The 25,800-nt window shown below is 31.5% G+C and overlaps 1 protein-coding gene across 1 annotated transcript; it reads left to right on the top strand.

Annotated features, from left to right (window-relative positions):
- The first annotated feature begins 322 nt into the window (after positions 1 to 322).
- On the top strand, positions 323 to 20,861 carry LOC145305914 (uncharacterized). The gene is made up of 5 exons (XM_080147785.1): positions 323 to 435; positions 14,248 to 14,331; positions 16,385 to 16,474; positions 18,264 to 18,378; positions 18,904 to 20,861. The coding sequence occupies exons 1-5, from the start codon at positions 381 to 383 to the stop codon at positions 19,016 to 19,018; spliced, it is 459 nt and encodes a 152-aa protein (XP_080003911.1). The 5' UTR covers positions 323 to 380; the 3' UTR covers positions 19,019 to 20,861.
- Positions 20,862 to 25,800: the final 4,939 nt, after the last annotated feature.

Genomic DNA, 25,800 nt, shown 5'->3' on the forward strand with positions numbered 1-25,800 from the left:
AACCCCACCTACACTATCAATTTTAGTTTTTTAAAAATATAAAAAAAAAATTTTTGGGGGGGGGGTAATTTTTCTAGGGTCGATTTCTCTTAGAAAGGGTGGTGGTGACCTTCACCCAAAAATAGTTTTGAACATTCCTTAGACCACTGAGGAGCTACATTGTAAAGGAGAACCATATCGGTTCAGCGGTTAGCAAGATCCTTTTGTATAATCAGACAGACACTTAAGTAAGTACATTTTAAGTAAGTATATAGATAAAAGTGTTAAATAGAATTATCAAATTTTAATATTAAGTATAAAAAGTGATCTTATAATTTGTTTTAGATCAGCAAAATGAAATCATAATGTTTAAATAATAAAAAAATCATAATTGGCTAAAAATGGAGGAAAAATCTTTTTTGTTGGGTGTCATTCTTGCAATATCGTGTGTACAAGGTAGGCCAAGATTATTTGAATGGTTATTTATCGCATCGTATTATAATTACCTTTCGGCGGATATTGAAATGAAAAATCATTAAAGATTGAAACCAGTTTGGTTAGACCCTATGGGCAGAAGGCCCAATGTAACAAAACTGGTTTTAATATTATGATTGTACATTTTTATATTTGTAGAAAACTGGATATTATACGATACGATACATGATTTTTCAGTATGTCTTAGATTCGGTTCTAATCCAGCGGATATTAATCGGTTTCGGAGCCATACTGAAAAAGCATTTCTATATTTAAATTCGGTCCCTCCGTCCATCTCGGGTCGCATTCATCGTTAATTAAGGCATGTTAGGAACGTCCCCTTGATTTTAAATATTCTATAGATTATAGAATATTTCTGTTACAGTGAAGTATAATCAAGAAGGTGTAAAAAGTCTATAACAATTTTTTTTTTTTTACTGATTTTGATATCTATATTTGAAACATGATGTTCTAAATGTAAATAGTTGGGGTATATCCCTTTCGTGACAACGCTTCTTAAAGGGGCGTTTCGTCGTATTTTCACAAGAGCTTTTGAAAGGTTATTTTAGGTTAGGTTAGATGCTTGCCCCGCAGTGTCACGGCTCCCCCGAAGGGGCTAGAAATAATAGAAAGGCCACTGTGAGAATACGACGAAACGCTCCTTAAGAGGCGTAGCCAAGAAAGGGACTATACACCAAAATTGCATTACTAACAGAACAACAAATCCTCTGCAAACTTGAAAAGTTAATTGATACTTAAAACTTGAAATTCTGCAAATTCAGCATTTTATCACCTTTTAACATAGAGACTTCAAGTACACTTGTAAACTAGGTGTAAACATGAACGTGGGTTAGAATCTGTAATAAACTACGTCAAACAAAGGAAGTTAAAATGCTATCCAAACTCGTGAAATCAATAGTAAAATTAAATAAAATTTCCAATATGGCTTCGACACCGATTAATATCCGCTGGACCAGAATCGGTCCTCTGCTATAGTAAAAAACTAAATCGTATTACAAACAATTTTCAACGAACTATAAATAATACCAGTTATTTTTGCCCGCGGAAAGCGTTCTATAATAGATAACTATTATTCACCTTCTAATTTGTTTTTATTAAAATTTCTTTTTAAAACTAAAATTGAAAGTTAGTGGTTGACTTCTCCCCTCTCTCTCTCTTTACTCAAGTGCCCCTAGAGGTCTATAAGGGAAAAACCGCTAGTATTTCATACAGAAGTAAGTTTTTTTTAAGGAGAATCTATTTGTAAGCCAATGGCAAATTTGATCTATTATTCAAAAGATAGAGGTCTGGAGCGCATCCGGTAGAAAATAAGAAATACGATATTTCATAAAGAAGTTGTATCAACTTTTTCACTTTTTATTTAAGATAGCTAGCCGGCTCTTTTAGTAAGTAGTAGATGTAAAATTTTTCATAGAATTCAGATATGCAATCGTTTTTTTTTGTAGACCTCTTATTTTTTAAGTAATTTAAGTTTTTTAAAAAAATAATTAAGTCGGTTTTAAGGTACTAAAACACAACAAAATAAAAGAAGAAAATAGCCAGTATGAACAAAAATAGTAAGATCTTTAATTTGACACCTTACATTTAAAATTCTGTTAAGTAATTATTGAAAAAATCTATTTTGTTAACCTCGGATTAATCAAAACTTTGAAATTAAAAATGTCCTCTCACAGGCATAAAAAGTATGTGTTCATATATACTTTTAGAATGAGAAAAATAATACAAATCCATTCTAAGCAAAATTGAAAAACTTTTATAAAACTAAAATAAAAAATATAAGTTTATTTTAAGTATCATAATTTTTGGCTTTAAAGGGTTAGCTGTAATAAAACCTGAACAAAACCTAAACAAAAGACAATGCAATGTAGCAGATATTTTTTGAACACAAGAAACAATAATGTATTTTTAACTGCATTGTTTTGAAGTTTATAAACAGACTGATGCATATTTGTTCATAATTTTTCATTCTTTACCTGTTCTGTAATATCACTATATTTACTGTAGTATCTATTGTATGAACGTTTTCCTTTTTTTTTTGGCAATTCTATTGGTTAACTTTAAAGGTTAAGCTTCGCGATTCGTCAATTTTCGCGATTTGTGATTGGCTAGTTTAGTAGTTACAATTCTTAAAATAAACTTTTTATTTTTTTTATTTTTTATTACAATTTATTAAAACTTTTTCAATTTCGCTTAGAATGGATTCGTAATATTTTTCTGATTCTAAAGGTATATATGAACCCATATTTTTTATGTCTGTTTGATAAAATATTTAGGTTTAAAGTTTTTATTAAACGGAGATTAAAAAAATTAGATTTTTTCAATAATTACTCAACAGAATTTTAAAAGTAAGGTGTCAAATTAAAGATCTTACTATTTTTATTCATACTGGCCATTTTCTTCTTTTATTTTGTTGCGTTTTAGTACCTTAAAACCGACTTAATTATGTTTTTAAAAAACTTAAATTACTTAAAAAATAAGAGGTCTACAAAAAAACCGATTGCATATCTGAATTCTATGAAAAATTTTACATCTACTACTTACTAAAAGAGCCGGCTAGCTATCTTAAATAAAAAGTGAAAAAGTTGATACACCTTCTTTAAAAAAAATTATGGCCACTTCAAAAAATAACTACAATTTAAATTTTAAAATCACTTTTGAAGACTAAAAAAGAATTATTTTGACTTTAATTGTTGATTCAACTGTCGAGCCTATTTAAAGACGGGAAAAATGTAGGAAAATTTTGTCAGTAGCGCAGCATTTTTATGATTGTTGTATGTCCGTCCGTCTATCGGTCACAATGTAAAAGTATTCCTAATTTTACAAACATTATTAAAAAACAGTTATTTTATCTTTTTTATCCATGATTTTGATAACTTCCAATATTGTGCACCTTTCAGGTCATTATTGTTCTTGTATTTATTTTATTTGCTGTTTCAACTAGTGGCACAGGTTTTTTCTAAGGGGGGGGGGGGGGGTTGAAAACGTTTAAAGCCCCCTTAAAACAAAATCGAGAGGGTTGTAATACAACTATCATAAGCGCGCATTTTTTTTTCCTCACATCTCACTTGATTTTAACGGTGGGTAAGGGGGGGAGGGGTTAATTTTTTTTAGCTTGATGCTTCCCTTGGCTGTTTTAGGAGGGTGTATTATGTGGGTGGAACCATGAGGGGTATATACACCCCCCTTGCCACGCCAATGGTTCTAACTGTCAGATTATAAAACGTTGCAAAGTTTAATTAATTAAATCTTATTTCTCTACATCTCATAAAAGAATACAACTTTTTTTTCTTTTAGGAATTGTTTTTCTTTTACATAAGTTTTTCTTTTTTTATATTTTTCTTCTAGTTAAACATTATACGATCTAATTTTTAATGTATTATTCTGATTGACCGTGGCTCAACATGTAGCGAATCCGCTCTTATGAAAAGCAAAGCTTTTCTATAATTAGGGTCGGTCCGTCCGTCCGTCCGAGACAGATAGCTTTTTTCGTTAATTTAGGCATGTTGAAATTGTCCTATCGATTTCAAACTTTGCATGGTGATTCCTGTAGTAGTTAGGTACGATTTAGAAATCGTAGCAACTCTATAATCATTACCAGAATATCCGTACGTCCATTTTAAACATGTTGATTTTTTAACTTTTTTAACAACAAATTTTTATTTGATCTAATTATCCGGAAAAAAACCAAACATTATTCTGTATCAAGAAGTTTTTCAACAAAGTCACTTATAATTTTGCTTTGACTCTTATAAATTATATTCTGATTATTCAGTTCTATACAAGTGTTAATGTCCGTTTGTCCTACCGTTTCAGAGCTTCGCTTTTCTGGATGCTGTCATCCTTGTTGAGCTATGGTTATTCAGCTTTTTTTGTCGGATAAAAAAATGCGCGAACTAAATACATCATGTAAGTTTAATCTATTAAAGAATTCTCGTGTTTCTAATTTATTCTGGAAAGTATTTGAGAATAAATTATGTTCGGGGCCTTCTGAGAATTTAGTTAGAGTAAAGCTACTCTAGAATTACCAAGGAGAAAGAGAACATTGGACTGTAAATTTCACTGGTAACCAAGTTTTATAACCATGTTATTTTAATCGTTAGCTTCAAAATTTTGGGTACTTTTGTTCAATTGTGATTGGTCGGTTTCATGCTGATTGTGCCCAAACTTTTTAATAAATGACTTTAAATGATCTTTACTAGGAGTGACTATGTTTCTTTTCGGGGATCTACATCATCAAATTATCATATTTGTCTTATCCCTTAAGATTCCTGAGACTTCCAGTCGCTTTCCGTAGTTTTGGAAAATATGATTTTTCTGTCCTCATTTTTTTGGTTGGGGGATTTACTTACAACCTCAAATGGGCCGTTTTTTTCTTTACTTTTAAAGATATATTTCTGTCCTTTGCTTATTATGGATGTTATCATCCTTGTTTTTTCTGTATATGCATAGAAATTTAAACTTTTTTACTTCATGTCCTCCTATATAATTAATTATTATTTCATTTTAAATTTTAAAACAATGTAATAATTTATGAGAGGAAGGGAGAGGACAATGGCACTTAAGTAATGAATATATGATGTAATTATATTAACATGTTGGCATTATGTTAAAGAAAAATACCTCCTAAAGAACGTCCAAGCTTTTTTTAGGGGGGGGGGGGGAGCTTCAGGTTTGTTAGGAAGGGGGGGAGATAGCGCTTTGGTTTTACCCCTCTTAAATTTTAACCCATGAATAAATCTTACAAACGGGGGATAATTACCACTCCTCCTCCGCACTCACTAAAGAGAGAGGTGCTACAAACAGACACGAACATTTAAAGAGTACATTTGCTTCTAAAAAAAATATGCTAGTTTCGCCCTTAGCCTTTAGGGGAGGGAATGGCCTAAAACCAACTCAAGGTAATTATAAATCTTACCTGAAATGATAACAAATTCGATCCAGTAATTTCCAAGAAATTTAGCTTCAGACAAAAAACCGTACTACTTTATATCTTTGGATCAATTTGGGATAAAAATTTGATTTCTCACTTGAATATAGCATTCTTAAAACTTATTTACAGAATTGCATGAGACAGTATTTCTAATGAATATTGAATATACATTATGTATTTGTAGGTGCAGTCCACAATCCACATCTTTATTGGAATTAATCAAGACAAAATTAAGCATAAAATAATGCATGACTAACCTATCGCAAATTTGAAAAAAAATTGTGAAAAAACAATTAAAGCCACCTCCCAAATGTAAAACAGGAACTATTATTCATTATTTCATGACCTTAACAACGCATTTGACAATGTTTTTTTTGTTAGTTCGAAGCTTTTTATAGTGCCTATAAAATTATCGTCATATCAGAATAGTCCATTATTCCAATATGACGTAATTCCTTTTTTATAGGCACTATAAAGTGCTTCGGTTATTTCATAAAATAAAACTTGCTCAGAAAACTTAACTTCTCGGAAAATTGTAAAATGATCGGTTTAGCCGTTTAAGAAAACTTACTAGACATACAGACACACATCCTGTTACTTTGTTTTGATTCATTTAAAGACAGACGTGAATAGATACAGCATATTGTAATACTAAGCATACACAATCAGTAGAGTGATTCACTACAGATAATTCAATTATTCTATGTAAGATTATTCCCTGCAGGGGTAGTCTACAGAGATATAGATATAGTCAGTAGAGTGATTCTATACAGATAATTCAATTATTCTATGTAAGATTATTCCCTGCAGGGGTAGTCTACAGAGATATAGGTATAGTCAGTAGAGTGATTCTATACAGATAATTCAATTATTCTATGTAAGATTATTCCCTGCAGGGGTAGTCTACAGAGATATAGATATAGTCAGTAGAGTGATTCTATACAGATAATTCAATTATTCTATGTAAGATTATTCTCTACAGGAGTAGTCTACAGAGATATAGATATAGTCAGTAGAGTGAATCTATACAGATAATTCAATTATTCTATGTAAGATTATTCCCTGCAGGGGTAGTCTACAGAGATATAGATATAGTCAGTAGAGTGATTCTATACAGATAATTCAATTATTCTATGTAAGATTATTCTCTGCAGGGGTAGTCTACAGAGATATAGATATAGTCAGTAGAGTGATTCTATACAGATAATTCAATTATTCTATGTAAGATTATTCCCTGCAGGGGTAGTCTACAGAGATATAGGTATAGTCAGTAGAGTGATTCTATACAGATAATTCAATTATTCTATGTAAGATTATTCCCTACAGGAGTAGTCTACAGAGATATAGGTATAGTCAGTAGAGTGATTCTATACAGATAATTCAATTATTCTATGTAAGATTATTCCCTGCAGGGGTAGTCTACAGAGATATAGATATAGTCAGTAGAGTGATTCTATACAGATAATTCAATTATTCTATGTAAGATTATTTTCTACAGGAGTAGTCTACAGAGATATAGATATAGTCAGTAGAGTGATTCTATACAGATAATTCAATTATTCTATGTAAGATTATTCTCTACAGGAGTAGTCTACAGAGATATAGATATAGTCAGTAGAGTGATTCTATACAGATAATTCAATTATTCTATGTAAGATTATTCCCTGCAGGAGTAGTCTACAGAGATATAGGTATAGTCAGTAGAGTGATTCTATACAGATAATTCAATTATTCTATGTAAGATTATTCCCTGCAGGGGTAGTCTACAGAGATATAGATATAGTCAGTAGAGTGATTCTATACAGATAATTCAATTATTGTATGTAAGATTATTCCCTGCAGGGGTAGTCTACAGAGATATAGATATAGTCAGTAGAGTGATTCTATACAGATAATTCAATTATTCTATGTAAGATTATTCCCTACAGGAGTAGTCTACAGAGATATAGGTATAGTCAGTAGAGTGATTCTATACAGATAATTCAATTATTCTATGTAAGATTATTCCCTGCAGGGGTAGTCTACAGAGATATAGATATAGTCAGTAGAGTGATTCTATACAGATAATTCAATTATTCTATGTAAGATTATTCCCTGCAGGAGTAGTCTACAGAGATATAGGTATAGTCAGTAGAGTGATTCTATACAGATAATTCAATTATTCTATGTAAGATTATTCTCTACAGGGGTAGTCTACAGAGATATAGGTATAGTCAGTAGAGTGATTCTATACAGATAATTCAATTATTCTATGTAAGATTATTCCCTGCAGGAGTAGTCTACAGAGATATAGGTATAGTCAGTAGAGTGATTCTATACAGATAATTCAATTATTCTATGTAAGATTATTCCCTGCAGGGGTAGTCTACAGAGATATAGGTATAGTCAGTAGAGTGATTCTATACAGATAATTCAATTATTCTATGTAAGATTATTCCCTGCAGGGGTAGTCTACAGAGATATAGGTAAAGTCAGTAGAGTGATTCTATACAGATAATTCAATTATTCTATGTAAGATTATTCCCTGCAGGAGTAGTCTACAGATATATAGGTATAGTCAGTAGAGTGATTCTATACAGATAATTCAATTATTGTATGTAAGATTATTCTCTGCAGGGGTAGTCTACAGAGATATAGGTAAAGTCAGTAGAGTGATTCTATACAGATAATTCAATTATTGTATGTAAGATTATTCTCTGCAGGGGTAGTCTACAGAGATATAGGTAAAGTCAGTAGAGTGATTCTATACAGATAATTCAATTATTCTATGTAAGATTATTCTCTGCAGGGGTAGTCTACAGAGATATAGATATAGTCAGTAGAGTGATTCTATACAGATAATTCAATTATTCTATGTAAGATTATTCCCTGCAGGGGTAGTCTACAGAGATATAGGTATAGTCAGTAGAGTGATTCTATACAGATAATTCAATTATTCTATGTAAGATTATTCCCTACAGGAGTAGTCTACAGAGATATAGGTATAGTCAGTAGAGTGATTCTATACAGATAATTCAATTATTCTATGTAAGATTATTCCCTACAGGAGTAGTCTACAGAGATATAGGTATAGTCAGTAGAGTGATTCTATACAGATAATTCAATTATTCTATGTAAGATTATTCCCTGCAGGGGTAGTCTACAGAGATATAGGTAAAGTCAGTAGAGTGATTCTATACAGATAATTCAATTATTCTATGTAAGATTATTCCCTGCAGGGGTAGTCTACAGAGATATAGGTATAGTCAGTAGAGTGATTCTATACAGATAATTCAATTATTCTATGTAAGATTATTCCCTGCAGGGGTAGTCTACAGAGATATAGATATAGTCAGTAGAGTGATTCTATACAGATAATTCAATTATTCTATGTAAGATTATTCTCTGCAGGGGTAGTCTACAGAGATATAGGTAAAGTCAGTAGAGTGATTCTATACAGATAATTCAATTATTCTATGTAAGATTATTCCCTGCAGGGGTAGTCTACAGAAATATAGGTATAGTCAGTAGAGTGATTCTATACAGATAATTCAATTATTCTATGTAAGATTATTCTCTACAGGGGTAGTCTACAGAGATATAGGTATAGTCAGTAGAGTGATTCTATACAGATAATTCAATTATTCTATGTAAGATTATTCCCTGCAGGAGTAGTCTACAGAGATATAGGTATAGTCAGTAGAGTGATTCTATACAGATAATTCAATTATTCTATGTAAGATTATTCCCTGCAGGGGTAGTCTACAGAGATATAGGTAAAGTCAGTAGAGTGATTCTATACAGATAATTCAATTATTCTATGTAAGATTATTCCCTGCAGGAGTAGTCTACAGATATATAGGTATAGTCAGTAGAGTGATTCTATACAGATAATTCAATTATTGTATGTAAGATTATTCTCTGCAGGGGTAGTCTACAGAGATATAGGTAAAGTCAGTAGAGTGATTCTATACAGATAATTCAATTATTGTATGTAAGATTATTCTCTGCAGGGGTAGTCTACAGAGATATAGGTAAAGTCAGTAGAGTGATTCTATACAGATAATTCAATTATTCTATGTAAGATTATTCTCTGCAGGGGTAGTCTACAGAAATATAGGTATAGTCAGTAGAGTGATTCTATACAGATAATTCAATTATTCTATGTAAGATTATTCCCTGCAGGGGTAGTCTACAGAGATATAGATATAGTCAGTAGAGTGATTCTATACAGATAATTCAATTATTCTATGTAAGATTATTCTCTGCAGGGGTAGTCTACAGAGATATAGGTATAGTCAGTAGAGTGATTCTATACAGATAATTCAATTATTCTATGTAAGATTATTCCCTGCAGGGGTAGTCTACAGAAATATAGGTAAAGTCAGTAGAGTGATTCTATACAGATAATTCAATTATTCTATGTAAGATTATTCCCTGCAGGGGTAGTCTACAGAGATATAGGTATAGTCAGTAGAGTGATTCTATACAGATAATTCAATTATTCTATGTAAGATTATTCCCTGCAGGGGTAGTCTACAGAGATATAGGTATAGTCAGTAGAGTGATTCTATACAGATAATTCAATTATTCTATGTAATATTATTCTCTGCAGGGGTAGTCTACAGAGATATAGGTATAGTCAGTAGAGTGATTCTATACAGATAATTCAATTATTGTATGTAAGATTATTCCCTGCAGGGGTAGTCTACAGAGATATAGGTATAGGTACTACATACATGCCATTTTTTTACACCTTCCTAAAATTCGATGGGGTTGGATTTTTTATACTAGACTGTATTAGGGGGGTGTATCATGTGCTGCATACACTTTTCAAGGGGGGTGTAGGTGTATGAACACCTAGTTGGTGGTCCATCCCTCTTATTTTGCCAGTGGGATAGATACACCCTCATACACCTTCCTTTTGAACGCCTGTGCCTTTATCTATGTATACTTTATATAGTATGTATTGTGTTTTTAAGATAAAAGAATTAAGACGAGAAAGCTAATTTATATGAAGCTTATACTTTCCAAAATATTGCTAGTAAAGTTATGAATATACATTTTATAGGGTGTTTTTATTAAATAAAAAGAATTGCTTAATTTTACCCACTAACCATAATGTAAATTAATCATTAATATCTGTATTTCATATCAGAAAATATTTCATGGTTATTTTTTTTTTTACAAATTATGACTTTAAAACTTGTTTTTATTGGAAGTTATTTTACTATATGCGGAAAACTGTTTATAAAACAGTACGATAAATATATATTACTAGCGGCTTCGCCCCTAGCCTCTAGGGGCTTTGCCCCAAGAGGTGATAAAAATTAAGGCGAAACTCGTTAAAGGACCAAGGAAATCTTCTACAAAACATAAAGGACCAAGGAAATCTTCAGCAAAAAAAAGAAAAAAAGAAAAAATGTTTTTTTTTTGTTTCTTTTTTTTGGGGGGGGGGGTTGGGGATGTCCCATCCCCTAAGAAAATAGCTTAAAACCACCACAGGACCAATAGGTATATACCCTGAAGAGTAGAATCCTATCGGTTCAGTGGTTACCGAGATCTTAAGCTTCAGACGGACGGACGGACAGACAAACATCAAGCTACTTTGTATTATAGATAGTATAGATGTAAATGCTTTCATTATAGAGTTGCTGTGCTAGAAAAAAAGGAAATAGTATTAATCATATAACACAAAAGACTTGTAATCAAAATATAAATTTTGTATTATTCTATTGTATATTCTTGCTCATATGTCTTTCACTGTCAAGTCTTTTATGTTAGTTATAAGTTTATTAAAAGCGAAGCTTTTCTATAATTAGGGTCGGTCCGTCCGTCCGTACGTCTGAGATGTATAGCTTTTTTCATTAATTTAGGCATGTTAGGATTTTCCTATCGATTGCAAATTTTGCATGGTGATTCCTGTAGTAGTAAGGTACGATTTAGAAAGCGTAGCAACTCTATAATCATTACCAGAATGTCCGTACGTCCATTTTACACATGTAGATTTTTTTTACATTTTTATTAATTGTTTTTTTGTGATTTAATTATCCGATTGTTCTGATTTTTAATATACTGATTCCTAGGACAACAAAGTTAAATATTCTAAGCAAAGCAACTCTATGATTAAGTCCTAAAAACGTAAGTATGTCCATAAACATTATCCTGTATCAAGAAGTTTTTCAACAAATTTACTTACAATTTTGCTTTGACTCTTATTCATTTATATTCAGATTTTTCAGTTTTGAACTATAAGTGTTAATGTTTTGAAGTGTTAATGTCCGTTTATCCTACCGTTTCAGGGCTTCGCTTTTATGGATGTTGACATCCTTGTTTAGATAATAGTCAGAGATTTTCAGGGATAAGACAATGAAAAATTCATTTTTAAGCCCTCCATATTATTGGTAGAAAAGTTTGGACCTTGTTAGTTTGCACATCCAAAAGGGACTCAATATAAGTCCCCAAGGTTTTAATTCAACTTTGGGGACCAGCACATTACAGTCCAAAGTTCCCTCCCTCCCTGATGATAAGTTAGTATGTTTGTTGAAAAACTGTAAATTCAATTATGTATTTCTACCTTGGATCTTAAGAGATAAGACAATGGACAATAAATTAATGTATTTACCTAATGATAATAACAAAACATTAACATTGGTTGAAAAATTGAGATACTACTAATTTGAACCTACCAATCAAGATTTAAGTACCCAAAGTTTAAAGCATGAATAAAATTTTGGACCCCAGTGTAATTTAATGTTCACTCCTTCCCTTATTAGTTGACAAGAATATTTTTTCACTGTATTAAAATCATTTTCTTTTATTTTGCAACAATTTCTACCAACTAATTATTGCTGCACTTCTTGATATAATTATCCTTGTTATAATGGAAAACATGGATATAAAGGGATATGACAATGGCCGATAAAAGTGATGTACATTGCCAATAACTAAAGACAAAAATACCCCTTCTGTAGAATATATTTAGTAGTTGAAACGTTCAAACTAATGAACCAAACAATAAAAATTTACTAAAGTCCTCAAAATTATTAATACAATGAATAAGAAAACGTATTTATAAAACTTTGGGGACTAATAACCAGCCCAATGTCCCCTCTCTCTCTAAATATAAATACTATTTTATTATTAATTAGTGACGTTGTTTGAAAGTAATTATCGAACATTCTCCCTACGGCTGCGATAAAAAACCAATAGGACAGACACTTTCCATATTTAGAAGCAAAGCTACTCTAAAAGTGTTATTGTTTGTAAATACGTCGCCCTGTAACTATGTAAAAGTACTTTGGCTTAAAAGGTTTTGTCCGTCCGTCTCTTCGTTATTTGCATTAGTGAAACGTGTTATTCTCGTCTAATCTATAGCTCAACTTGTATGTCTGTCTGTATGTGTTGGTCCTTGCTATTTTAATTCATAGCTCGGAAATTTTCTAATGGATAATATAATCCTTAAATTTTTATTAAAATATTTTAGAATTAAATTCTTATTTTTCATTTATCTTTTTAAAAGAATTTCATTTACGTAATGAGTTTCTAAAGAAATTAATCAAATATATAAATGTAGAACTCTGAATGCTAAATTATAAAATCAATTATATAGATAATCATTAAATAATAATTACTTGCTATAATTTAAGTCCTTACATTATATTTTTCACTTTATAGCAATTTAATGATATTTTCCAAAACTAAAACGATTATAAAACTACAATTAATCTTTTTCCGGGAGGGGTGGGGGGGGGAGGCTTCTGCAAATACTTATTATTGGGTGCCTAGGGGCTCATATATAAAGCCTTCCCACCCCTCTGCAATCTCAGAAACCTTAAGTGAAATCAAGAAAAATTGGGTATAGTACCTTTCGCGGCAACGCCTCTTAAGGAGCGTTTCGTCGATTTTCACAGTGGCTTTTCCCATTTTTATAGTCCCTGCGGGGGGCTCTAACCCTGCGTGGTAATTACCTAACCTAAAAAACTAATGTGAAAGTACGACGAAACGCCCTTTTAAAGGCTTCACCACGTAAGGGACTATACCCATCAAAAGCGAAGTTGCTTTAAATCAAAATAATAAAAAATTTGATAACGGCAAAAACAAGCATAAGTAAAAATATTGCTTGATTTGATAAAGTGTCTGAAATATAGAAATATATTTTTCTACTGTTTTTTTTAGTTTTACAAAGAGTTAAAAAAGTTCTATTTACAAAACAACAAGGATGCCAACATCCATTAAAGCGAATCTCTGAAAAGGTAGGACAAACGGACATTAATACATGTATAGTGTCAGAACTGAATAATTAGAATAAAAATGAGTAAGAGTCAAAGCAAAATTGTAAGTAAACTTGTTGAAAAACTTCTTGATACAGGATAATGTTTATGGACATACTTACATTTTTAGGACTTGATTATGTGTTGCTTTGCTTAAAAAATTGTACTTTGTTATCTCAGGAATCAGTATACCAAAAATCAGAACAATCGGATAATTAGATCACAGAAATATTTGTTGTTAAAAAAGTAAAAAATCAAAGTGTTTAAAATGGACGTACGGACTTTCTGGTAATTCTGATTGCTACGCTTTTTAAACCGTACCTAACTACTAAAGGAATTATCATGCAAAGTTTGAAATCGATAGGACAATTCTAATATGCCTAAGTTAACGAAAAAAGCTATCCGTCTCGGACGGACGGACACACCATAATTATAGAAAAGCTTCGCTTTTAAAAAAATCTTTAAAAACCAATAATAAAAAAAAACTTTAGAAATCAGAATTTTACATTCGTGGTAACATTTAAAAATAGTGTACACTTTTAGGGTACTTGGTGTCGGTCAGCGAAACATTATATTATCCTTTTATTTCAGTTTTGAGTATTGGATGTTTCAAATGTGTTTCTGTGAATGGTGATAATCCATCTTGTGATGATCCCTTCCATAATAATGTCTCAGGTAATTAGTACACGGACAGACAGACAGACAGACAGGCGGACTTACATTATTTATAGAGTAGTTTTTACTGAAAAAAAAACACATTTATTGAGTAGTTTTTGCTGAAAAACACAGGTAAATCTATAGCTGCTTGAGTTCCTAGACAAACAAACATACATTATTTATAGAGTAGTTTTTATTGATCATAATTTTATGTTGGGAAATTCCTTTCAAAATAAAAAAAATCAATTAAATTATTAGCTGCTGTACCCTGACTGACAGACAGTAACTAGATTAGATTAGTTTCAGACATACATAATATTAATATGAGAAGAAAAAAACGGATAAAATACGCAATTTGCTTTAAGTATGAAAAAAGACACTTTATTATTTTACTACTTATTGCTTAGATTAACATTATTGATTTACCGAAAATTATTCCATTAACTGCGAAGGCTTACAGAGAAAATCTACTGTGAAAATACGACGAAACGCCCCTTAAGAGGCGATGCCACTAAACTGACAACAACCAAAATTTTTCGTGAAAACTTATATTATTGTAAATTTGATTAATGCACAATGTGTTGCTTTTCAGAAAAAGCAGAAATACAAAAGAAATAAATTGTAGTTTTTGTGTAATGTTAATCTGAAACCCAAATTTACATTTTCCGTTCTTACTTTCAAACAATAGAGATTATGGCCTAGAGCAAAGACGTCCAAACTTTTTTGAGGGGTATGATATTAGAATTAAAAATTTTTGGGCGGGGGTGATCTTTATATCATAGAGGCAAAGACATCCAAGATTTTTTTTATTTGGGGGGAGGGTTAGATATTAAAAGTCAAACATTTTTTTTTTTTTTTGGGGGGGGGGGGGAACGGACGTACGAACGGACCGAACCTAATTATAGAAAAGCTTCGCTTTTAAAAGAGCCATAAAACTTTTTCACTCTACCCTTGCTCTCTCGCCCAGCCAATTTTCACATATTAAAGGCAAACAAAAGATTTCATTCTTTGCAAACTTTTCTTTTACAAAAAGAAAATTACATTTCTCTCTTTTTTTATAAATAGTAATACAATTTTCAGTACGGCTTTTAAACCGATTAATGTCCGCTGGCCAAGAACCAGTTCTCAGCCATACTGAAAAATCATGTATAACATCGTATTACAGACAATTTACCACGTACAATAAAATGAAAAATAAGAATAATACCAGTTTTACTAGCCTGGGCCTTGGACCCCTCTAGACTAACAAAACAGGTTTAAATCTTCATTGTAATATCCGCGGAAAGCTGTCTATAATACGAATCGATAAATAACTTTTCAAGATTTATTATCACACAATAACAAAATATAGTTTAGGAAACTTTTGAATTGAATTTATGAGTTTCTTAATTTGATTCTTGTAAATTTTAAAATATTTAGATGTATGCTATTAGAAGCATTAATATATTTGATTATTTGCATTAATATTAATTTGAGCCAACTATTTTTGTGGCGAATTTACAGGCTGTAAATTTCACAAACTCATACTATAGATGACTTAGCATTCCCATAAAAAAGAATGCTTGTTTATCATTTTCTTTACCATATCCCCAATGACGTCCAAGCTTTGTAATACACCTTTGATCCCCCCTTACCCTTTTGACGTTCTTGCATCTCCCCCTACAAAGTTTACCAGCTACTACTACTAGGCATAATTTTTATTTACCTTTCAATAACTCATCTTTTGTGATCCTTGAGTTTAGCTGCAATTTAAAGCTCTTAAAATTATAATACAACCAAGACAAACTAATTTATTGAGTGAAGATGTGAATAGTTATTTCTCACATCGTATTATAAACAGCTAACAGCTTTCCGCGGATATAGAATGTACAATTATAAGATTAAAACCAGTAAATTTAGCCCCGAGGTGCCGACATAGTTTTTTCATATGGATGAGAACCGGTTCCTATCCACCGGATTCGAATGAATACGAGAAATAATTTAACTTTGTTTAGGTTTATATGAAGCCCCATGTTTGGGTGGAAGAAAGGGGAGAGATGGATTGTATCCAGCTTCAAACTAATATGTTTAGGTTTATATGAGGCGCCATGTTTGGGAGGAAGAAAGGGGAGAGATGGATTGTATCCAGCTTCAAACTGTCTCAAAATAACAGGAACATACGGTAAGAGTTTTATACATTTTTTTCAACGGCGCTTTCACATAAAAAGCCTGTTAAGCACTAATATCCCACTTCTCACTTTTTTTTTTTGTAAAATAAGGAGATTTATTTTTTATGTCTAACCCTGCAGATCTAACTAGTACCCAATAAAACCTAACCTAACCTGACTTGAATTTTTAACAAACAAACGAAAAAGTCCATCAAATTTATTATTTTGATTTATATTGCTCATATCTTTTTTTTTACCCCCTCCTCCTTATATCTAATTTTGAAAATCAAATATTTTTTTGATCCTTTTAAAATATTTTCTCGTATTCATTCGAATCCGGTGGATAGGAACCAGTTCTCATCCATACGAAATGTCTAGCATCGTATTATATCCAGCTTTCTACGAATATAAAAATGTACAATCATAAGATCAAAACCATTTTTTTTGCCCGTGCCTTCGGCACTTTGGGGCTAAAAAACTGGTTTTAATCTTATAATTGTACATTCTATATCCACGGAAAGCCGTTTATAATACGAGGCAAAACAGTCATAATAATAATATCAATTCTAGTAGAACTTCGAAACCGGTTATTTTCCTCTGGATAAGAACCAGTTTTAAGCCATACTGAAAAATCCTGTATCACGTCTTATAATAGACGAATAATAATATATAAATCATAAATAATAAATCATAAAAAATAAAAATATAATTAATCTTATTTTTCAATTTTTCTATCCGCGGAAAGCTGTCTATATAACTATTATTTAGATGATACTGGAGACAGTATAATGATACAAGGATGTTACTATCCATGGAAAGCTGTCTTTATAACTATTATTTAGATGATACTGGAGACAGTATAATGATACAAGGATGTTACTATCCATGGAAAGGTGTCTATATAGCTATTATTTAGATGATACTGGAGATAGTATAATGATTGAGGATGTTACTATCCATGGAAAGCTGTCTATATAACTATTATTTAGATGATACTGGAGACAGTATAATGATACGAGGATGTTACTATCCATGGAAAGCTGTCTATAAAACAATTATTTAGATGATACTGGAGACAGTATAATGATACAAGGATGTTACTATCCATGGAAAGCTGTCTATATAACTATTATTTAGATGATACTGGAGATAGTATAATGATACGAGGATGTTACTATCCATGGAAAGGTGTCTATATAACTATTATTTAGATGATACTGGAGACAGTATAATGATACAAGGATGTTACTATCCATGGAAAGCTGTCTATATAACTATTATTTAGATGATACTGGAGATAGTATAATGATACAAGGATGTTACTATCCATGGAAAGGTGTCTATAAAACAATTATTTAGATGATACTGGAGACAGTATAATGATACAAGGATGTTACTATCCATGGAAAGCTGTCTATATAACTATTATTTAGATGATACTGGAGATAGTATAATGATACAAGGATGTTACTATCCATGGAAAGCTGTCTATAAAACTATTATTTAGATGATACTGGAGATAGTATAATGATACAAGGATGTTACTATCCATGGAAAGCTGTCTATATAACTATTATTTAGATGATACTGGAGATAGTATAATGATACAAGGATGTTACTATCCATGGAAAGCTGTCTATAAAACTATTATTTAGATGATACTGGAGATAGTATAATGATACAAGGATGTTACTATCCATGGAAAGCTGTCTATATAACTATTATCTATATGATACTGGTGATAGTATAATGATACGAGGATGTTACTATCCATGGAAAGCTGTCTATAAAACTATTATTTAGATGATACTGGAGATAGTATAATGATACGAGGATGCGCCCTGGACAGTGGGACACTCACGACTGACACGGAAATAATCAGAATGTCACATTGTGGCTCTTTCTTTTTCAATGACAGGTACGATGCTGGCTTCCTTTATGATTTAGTCCTTCTATCCGTTTAATAAAGTAACAGGATGTTTGTTTGTCTGTCCGTCTGTCTCTTAAGATCTCTGTAACCACTGAACCGATCGGATTCTACTCTTCAGGGAATATACCTACTGGTCCTGCGGTGGTTTTAGGTTATTTTTTTGGGGGATGAGACACCCCCTACCTCCCCAAAAACAAAAAAATCCCCTCCCTCCCAATTATTTTTCTTCGAATCTTTACGAATTTTTACGCAGTGTATAGCTTATTTGATTAGTTTGTCTTTAAGTCTGGGCAAAAAAACAATATTTAAAAAAAGGTTTTGTGTTTTTTTTTATATTTATTCTACCTCTGTTTTCTCCCTTTGTTTTTTTAATGACTGCTCTTTATTCCTCTTTGTCGGGTTGTCCATGAATAATTATTTTGTGCTTTGTTGTCATTCTTGTTGAAAGTTTTCATTAAAACTAATCAGTCTTCAAAAGTTACCTTAAATACTAAAATGTGTTATTTTTTTTAGATATGTAAACGGCTGCGTGCAGAACTGTAATGAAATAGACGGATGTAATAATTCAAACAACATAAAATCAAATATTATTTTTGTATCCATTGTACTCGCCTCTTTTATTACTTGATTTTAATCCATAGAAAAATAACTTTTTGTTTGGTATAATCATTGTCAAATGAGGAATCTAATCAATAATACCTTTTTTAACAGCAAAGCTTGTCTATAATTAGGATTTGAATGTATGTACGTATGAAGGGAAAAATTACATGTCTATCGAATTATAAGCTTTAAACATTTGGTTGATTGTTAGAAATTTTTCAACGAATTGAGTAAATTTTTATATCACATATGAAGCGCTGGAGTATGTTATGTGTGACGTCATAAAAATACGTCTAAAAAGTGATGAGGAAAGAAGAGAGAAAGGAAACCCCTAAAAAAGGGATGGATTTAAGGGTAATTCCATGACGTCATACATGACACTTTCAATTGTTTCATAACATACCTAATTATATCTTCGATTAGGGGTTTTATAAAACAATTCGTACTATATTTGGATATTGAAGACATTGCTATGCTTTGATGAATGTTGTCATCCTTTTTTAAAACTCATATATTGCCAAAAAATAATGTATCCATTTAAGTTGCTATTATATTGCAATAATTTTTTAGCACAACAAGAAAAAATCATGTCCATAAGTGGAGCAACAATAAAGTTCTATCAAATTTTGCCATGTATATATAGGAAATTTTCAATCAGTGTTGATAATAAATCCCTAAAAACGACTCTAACATTAGCACTATATGTTTACAAGTTTGAAAACTATTAAAGAGTAGCTGCATTTTTAATAACAGTCATTTTTTGTAACTTAATATAACAATAAAATCATCAAAAGTAATATGAACAAAAAATAAAGATGTTCCTAAAATAATATTTTTACCCACTATCTTTCAATAAAGCACAATGTACATTTTTTCATATGTTCTTCCAAATAGATTTTTGTTTTATATGCTAATAAACCTATGCATTTATAGGCGGTTTCTCTCGAAGTATCTAGTCGAGCACTTAGATCCTCTCCCATATTTTGCAACAAAATAGAAATAAAAGTGCGGGTAATTGTTTTTCTAATGTTAATTGTTATCTTAGGCTAGGTTAGGTTGTATTAAGTACATGGTAGCCCCCGCAGTGTTCAGGCAACGCATGTAAAAACCCCAGAAAAAAATCCCCTCCCCCCCCCTTATTTTCAGATATTTTATTAATAAGAGGGGGGATTTTCTGTGCTCGAAAAGCTCTTGGAGGGAAATCTCTAATCATTTTATATTAAAGAATAATAATATCTCCAATTCTAAAAAGTAGTTCCTAATAAATAATTTTACCTTTTATAATAATAAAGAATACTTTAAAATGATTATGAAGGTTGTAAATGTTAAAGATATGGCAACTGATGAAAAATTTATTTGCCTCCAACTTATCCGTTAGCCAAGTCTAAGAGTTTATTTATAAAGAAAACTATTCTTTTCTTTGAAGAGAACAAATATTCCAATATGACCTGGAAACCAATTCATATCCACTGGATTAGAAAATGTTCTCAGCTATACTATAAAATCATTTATATCATCGTATTATAAACAGTTTTTCACGAATATTGAAATAAGAATCATAAAATTAATACCAATTTTGTTAGCCCTGGCCTTCGGCCCCTCGAGGCTGACAAAAATAGTTTTAATCTTATAATATTTCTTTTTCAATTTCGCGGAAAGCTGTCTACAATAAATAACTATTACAATATGCTACTTATCTTTAAGGTGAAAAAGTATTATGTAACAATTTTAAAAGTTGGAGGAAAACAGTTTTTCCTCAAGTTACCTATCCTTTTCCCCGTAGAAAAGTATATATGCAAATAATTTTATTATTTTGTATTGTCAATATATTTCTTTATATAGATTGAATATATACATTTAAAAAACATAAATCTTTTTATTCATTATTAGCCTCGCTCCTATTATTCAGGTGCTCTGCAAAAGAAAGGAGATGTAGGCAACATAGAAAAGGCTTAAAACCATCCTAGGGCCTGAGTGAAGATTCTTAAACTAAATCGGTCCAGTAGTAAGTCTGAACTTGTTTCAATGATAATACCAGCAATTTTTAAAGGTTATAAAAATGTCTTTAATTCTAAAATGTCGGCCCCCAGCAAGAAAGCGCCTTTATTGATTTAACATTTGAAATTGCAATTATTATTGCCTTCTTATTTGCAATACAAACTGTGTGCAAAATAATTAGATATATCAGCAAAACTTTTGACCAGTTTCAGAAATTGGAAACTATGGGAATATCTTAACTGAAGATGGTAAAAAAAATAATAAAAAACATATACAAATTAACAAAAAAAAAAAAAACACTGAACCTATAGTTTATTTTTGTATCGTAAGGTTTGGTGAATATAAAAAAAAATAACAAAGTGAAGAAGACAAAAAATATTATAGTATATCATGTTAATGAGTAGCGCAGCATTAGTAAACAAATAAGGATTTATAATTTGAATTTAAAAAATCTGAATTATAAATGATAATAAGTTTTTTTTACAAACGCAAAGAAAGCGATACATAACTTTTAATTCCGCAAATCACTTAAAAATTTAGTGCAAGTGCCGTTTTACTGGTTTATTTAATATTTGATTGGGTGGATTAAGATAATTTTGATTTTCAACGCGGCTCTTTCTTACAGCTCATCTCTAACCTTTTGACATATTAATCATAGCCGCTTTCCACAGCCGAATCGCGCAGGTTCAAGTACTTGAAAACTTATTTTCTACAAATGGCCGCAAATCCTTATAATAAAGTAATAGGATTTTTGTTTGTCTATCTATTTGTACCAAAGGATCTCGCTAACCGCTGAACCGATATGGTTCTTCTATACGGTTTAGCTTCTCTTGGTCCTAGAAAGGTTTATGACTATTTTAAGGCAGGGTACCGCCACCCTTCAAAGAAAAAGAAATTAACGACCCCCCCCCCCCAAAAAAAAAAAAATATTATTCTTTACTTTTGCTTTTTAAATCTAAACTAAATAATGGGTTATCGAATTCAACTCCCCCCCTCCTCAAGTGTCCCTAGGAGGCGTACCATTTTTCAACCGCTGATATATCAACAATCCATAATACAGCTGCAACTATTGAAATTTGTGCTGGGTACTCAAAATTCAAAATTCCGACATATTTCTAGAATCAGCCAGTAACTTCAAAATCCCCAGATGTGGTCAAGCTACCTTTCATAAAAAATCCGCAACCATAAAAAATTGCGGCTGCTTAGTACATCTACATTAATATCATATTAAAAAGAGCAGTGAGTATTTTTTGTTCGTTAATATCTCACTAACCATAGAAACGATTCAATATTGTAGGAAATTTCAATTAAATCCAATGATAGTTCAATTTATATCTTGGGAAATTTTTTGTTTTTCTTCTCTCCCATTCCCTTATTCTTTGGAAACTGAGCCCCTAGATGCTAAGTGCTAGACCACTATTAATTATACTAGCGGTTACGCCCCTAGAAGGCTTTAGAGCACTTAAGGTGGAAGGGGAAGACTGTTTTATTGAGAAGGTGAAGCTACTCTGCCCAAAAAATTGTTAAAAACCTTCCCTGGACCTATAAGTATAGCTTCAATGTAAAGGAGAACCATATCGGTTCAGCGGTTAGCGAGACCCTTCGCTACAGACAAAAAATAGCTTTCTACTTTATATCATAGGATATTAAGGGTAAGAAATACCCTTCAGAAGATATGTTATTTAAATGTAAATAATTTGAGATTAAATTAATTATAAATCTTTACATGCGAGGTAATTAATTACATTTACTAAATCTAATTCAATCTATCTGCTGTATAAACATAAGATCCTTCACTAAAATACATTTTTAAAACGTAGCTTTTCTATCATTAGATCAGTCCGTCCGTTCGTACGTCCGTAACGGATAGCTTTTATCGTTAATTTAGGCATGTTAGAATTGTTAGAGTACTGATTCCTATTACAATAAGGTATATTATTCTGTATTTAAGAAGTTTTGTCAAAACTTATATATTTATATTTTGTATATTCAGTTATGACATTCTACAAGGGTTAATGTTTGTCTGTCATACCATTTTAGAGCTTCACTTTTATGGATGTTGTCATCCTTGTTACTACTTAAAGTCCCCCCCCTCTTTTGGAAAAAAAAACTTAATTCTAGCTCTTCAGGGGTAGGGGTTATTACCTTTACTCAACCTAATCTACAGATGAACTTACAATTACAATTAATAACAAAATGTTTATTTGTGGTCCAATTCTAATATGAGGGAAACCGCAGATCATATCCTGGATTTTAGTCGTGATGTCGACGGCATTATGGAACTTAGCTTGTTAAAAGCGCATCTTTTCTATAATTATAAATTTCTATGTGATAAAATTATCCGATTGGTATGATTTTTAGAATACTGACTTCTAGGACAACAAAGTACATTGTCATAAGCGAAGCATCTCTATAACCAAGTCCTTAAAATGTAAGTATGTCCTTAAACAATATCCAGTATTTTAGCAGATTACTTACAATTTTGGTTCGTTCGACTTTTAGACATTTTTATTCTTATTATTCAGTTCTGACACTATACCAGTGTTTATGTTCGTTTGTCCTGCTGTTTCAGAGCTTTGCTTTTATTGATGTTGTCATCCTTGTTTTGAAAAATGTCAGTCTTGAAAACCCTTTCAAAACTAGAAGAAATTTATATTTTTAATCCTTATTTACTAAGTATATTTGCGATAACTTTTATTTAATGAAATCTTCCAATTTTTAACATGTACAAAATGGCCTGCTTAATTGCTTCAAGATCCATGTCAGATCTATATAGGAAATAAATGTCTATAAACAAGCTCAAGTTTTCCAAGAAATATTTGTTTAAAACTCATAGTGCTCCAATAATCCATAATAAACTCTCATTGCCCAGAACGATAAGACCCATTATTTTACTTTATTAAAAATAAATTCCTTTTTTTAATTTCATGTTGCTATTTACCTTATATCAATGTATTTAATTTCTAATCATAAAAAAGAAAATTTAGATTTATAATATAATAAATTTAAGAAAACTCTATTTTAAAAGAATTCGATTGTGGCGACACTTTGTGTGTTCAAATATTAAACTAAAATTGTAATCATCATCATTAACCCTTTGGTGATGGTAATGTAAAGAAAAAAATATAATTTAAAAAATCTTTTTAAAATCATTTAGATTTTTAAATATTTACTTTCTTTTAGATAGTAATGCCGGGGGAGGAAAATAGATTTATTGAGAAATAGATATGCATATAGAAAACTAGCCAATAGGGAGATAATTATATCGAGCCAACTCTAGTATTAAAATAACAGAATGTTTATCTGTGTGTGTCTGTCTGTCTGCTCAGAATGATCTCTCCAACCGCTGTGTTCTCCCTTATAATGTAGCTTCTCATAGGCTATGGGAAGGTTTTTTGAACTTTTTTTTTTTTGGGGGGGGGGGGAGGGTACAACCGACCTTCGTAGATAAATCGCAAAATATCCCAACCCAAATTTTTGGCTTTTCTTTCTAAATCTCTAATTGAAAATTCGAAGAGGGTAGGGAAAAAAAGCAAAATAGCCTTAAACCATGTTAAGACTAAGTCTGTTAAAATGTTGCAATAAAACATCCCTAAAGGTATGTTCAATACTTAAATGTTTTATCCTTCATTTTACAAACCATAGATCTAAAGAAAGGGCTTGAAAACTGCTCATAACCCCATCACGTAAAACCAATCTAAATGCGCTATAAGGTTACTTGAAAAGACGAATTGTTATAATTGAAAAAGGTTTATATATCTTACTAATGAAATTATAAATCGTTGAATTCTTTGTGGCTTTCGCGCGGCTGCCAGGTCCTATTTGAAGCCCATCTTTCCTTATTAAAAGCAAAGCTTTATTATAATTAGGGTCAGTCCGTCCGTCTGTCCGTCCGTCCGTCCATCGGTCCGAGACGGATAGCTTTTCTCGTTACTTTAGGCATGTTAGAATTGTCCTATTGATTTCAAACTTTGCATGGTGATTCTTGTAGTAGTTAGGTACGATTTAGAAAGCGTAGCAACTCTATAATAATTACTAACAACAACAACAACTTTTTATGTGATCTAATTATCCGATTGTTCTAATTTTTGGTATATTGATTCCTGGGACAACAAAGTACAATATTATAAGCGAGGCAACTCTACAATGTAAGCATGTCCATAAATATTATCCTGCAGTTTTTCAACAAATTTATTTACAATTTTGCTTCGACTCTTAAACATTTATATTCTGATTATTCAGTTCTGACACTATACAAGTGTTAATGTCCATTTGTCCTACCTTTCCAATGCTTCGCTTTTATGGATGTTGTCATCCTTATTTAAATGATATTATTAGAGCGGCCTCTCCATTACTACTTTAACAAAATCCACCCTTGCTTAAACATCCCTCCCTCCCATATCATATGCCCGGTCAAGGGTTTAGCCTGTTGAAGGTCAGAAAAAAACAGAGTTTATGCAGCCATATCTATAATACAAAGTAGCTTGATGTCTGTCCGTCTGTCTATCCGTCTGAAGCTTAAGATTAGGGTATATACCTATTGGTTCTGTTATAGTTTTAAGCTATTTTCTTGGGCGGTGGAACATTCCCAACCCCCCTAAAAATGAAATCCCTCCCCCCCCCCAAAAAAAAATTGTTTTCTGGGGAAACTACTTCACATAAAATTGGCAGCACCACAAAAATATATTTTTAATTTTTTTGCTAGGGGCAAAGCCGCTAGTTTTTAATAGAGTGGGTGGTAAATAAATCTTCATCTCAAAATGTATTCCACCCCAAAGAGAGGGAGGGGACAATTGGCTGTTTATTACACTA

Source organism: Acartia tonsa, chromosome 14 (genome assembly GCF_053477335.1).
Source record: "Acartia tonsa isolate MP-2025a chromosome 14, ASM5347733v1, whole genome shotgun sequence".
NCBI classification, from domain to species: domain Eukaryota; kingdom Metazoa; phylum Arthropoda; class Copepoda; order Calanoida; family Acartiidae; genus Acartia; species Acartia tonsa.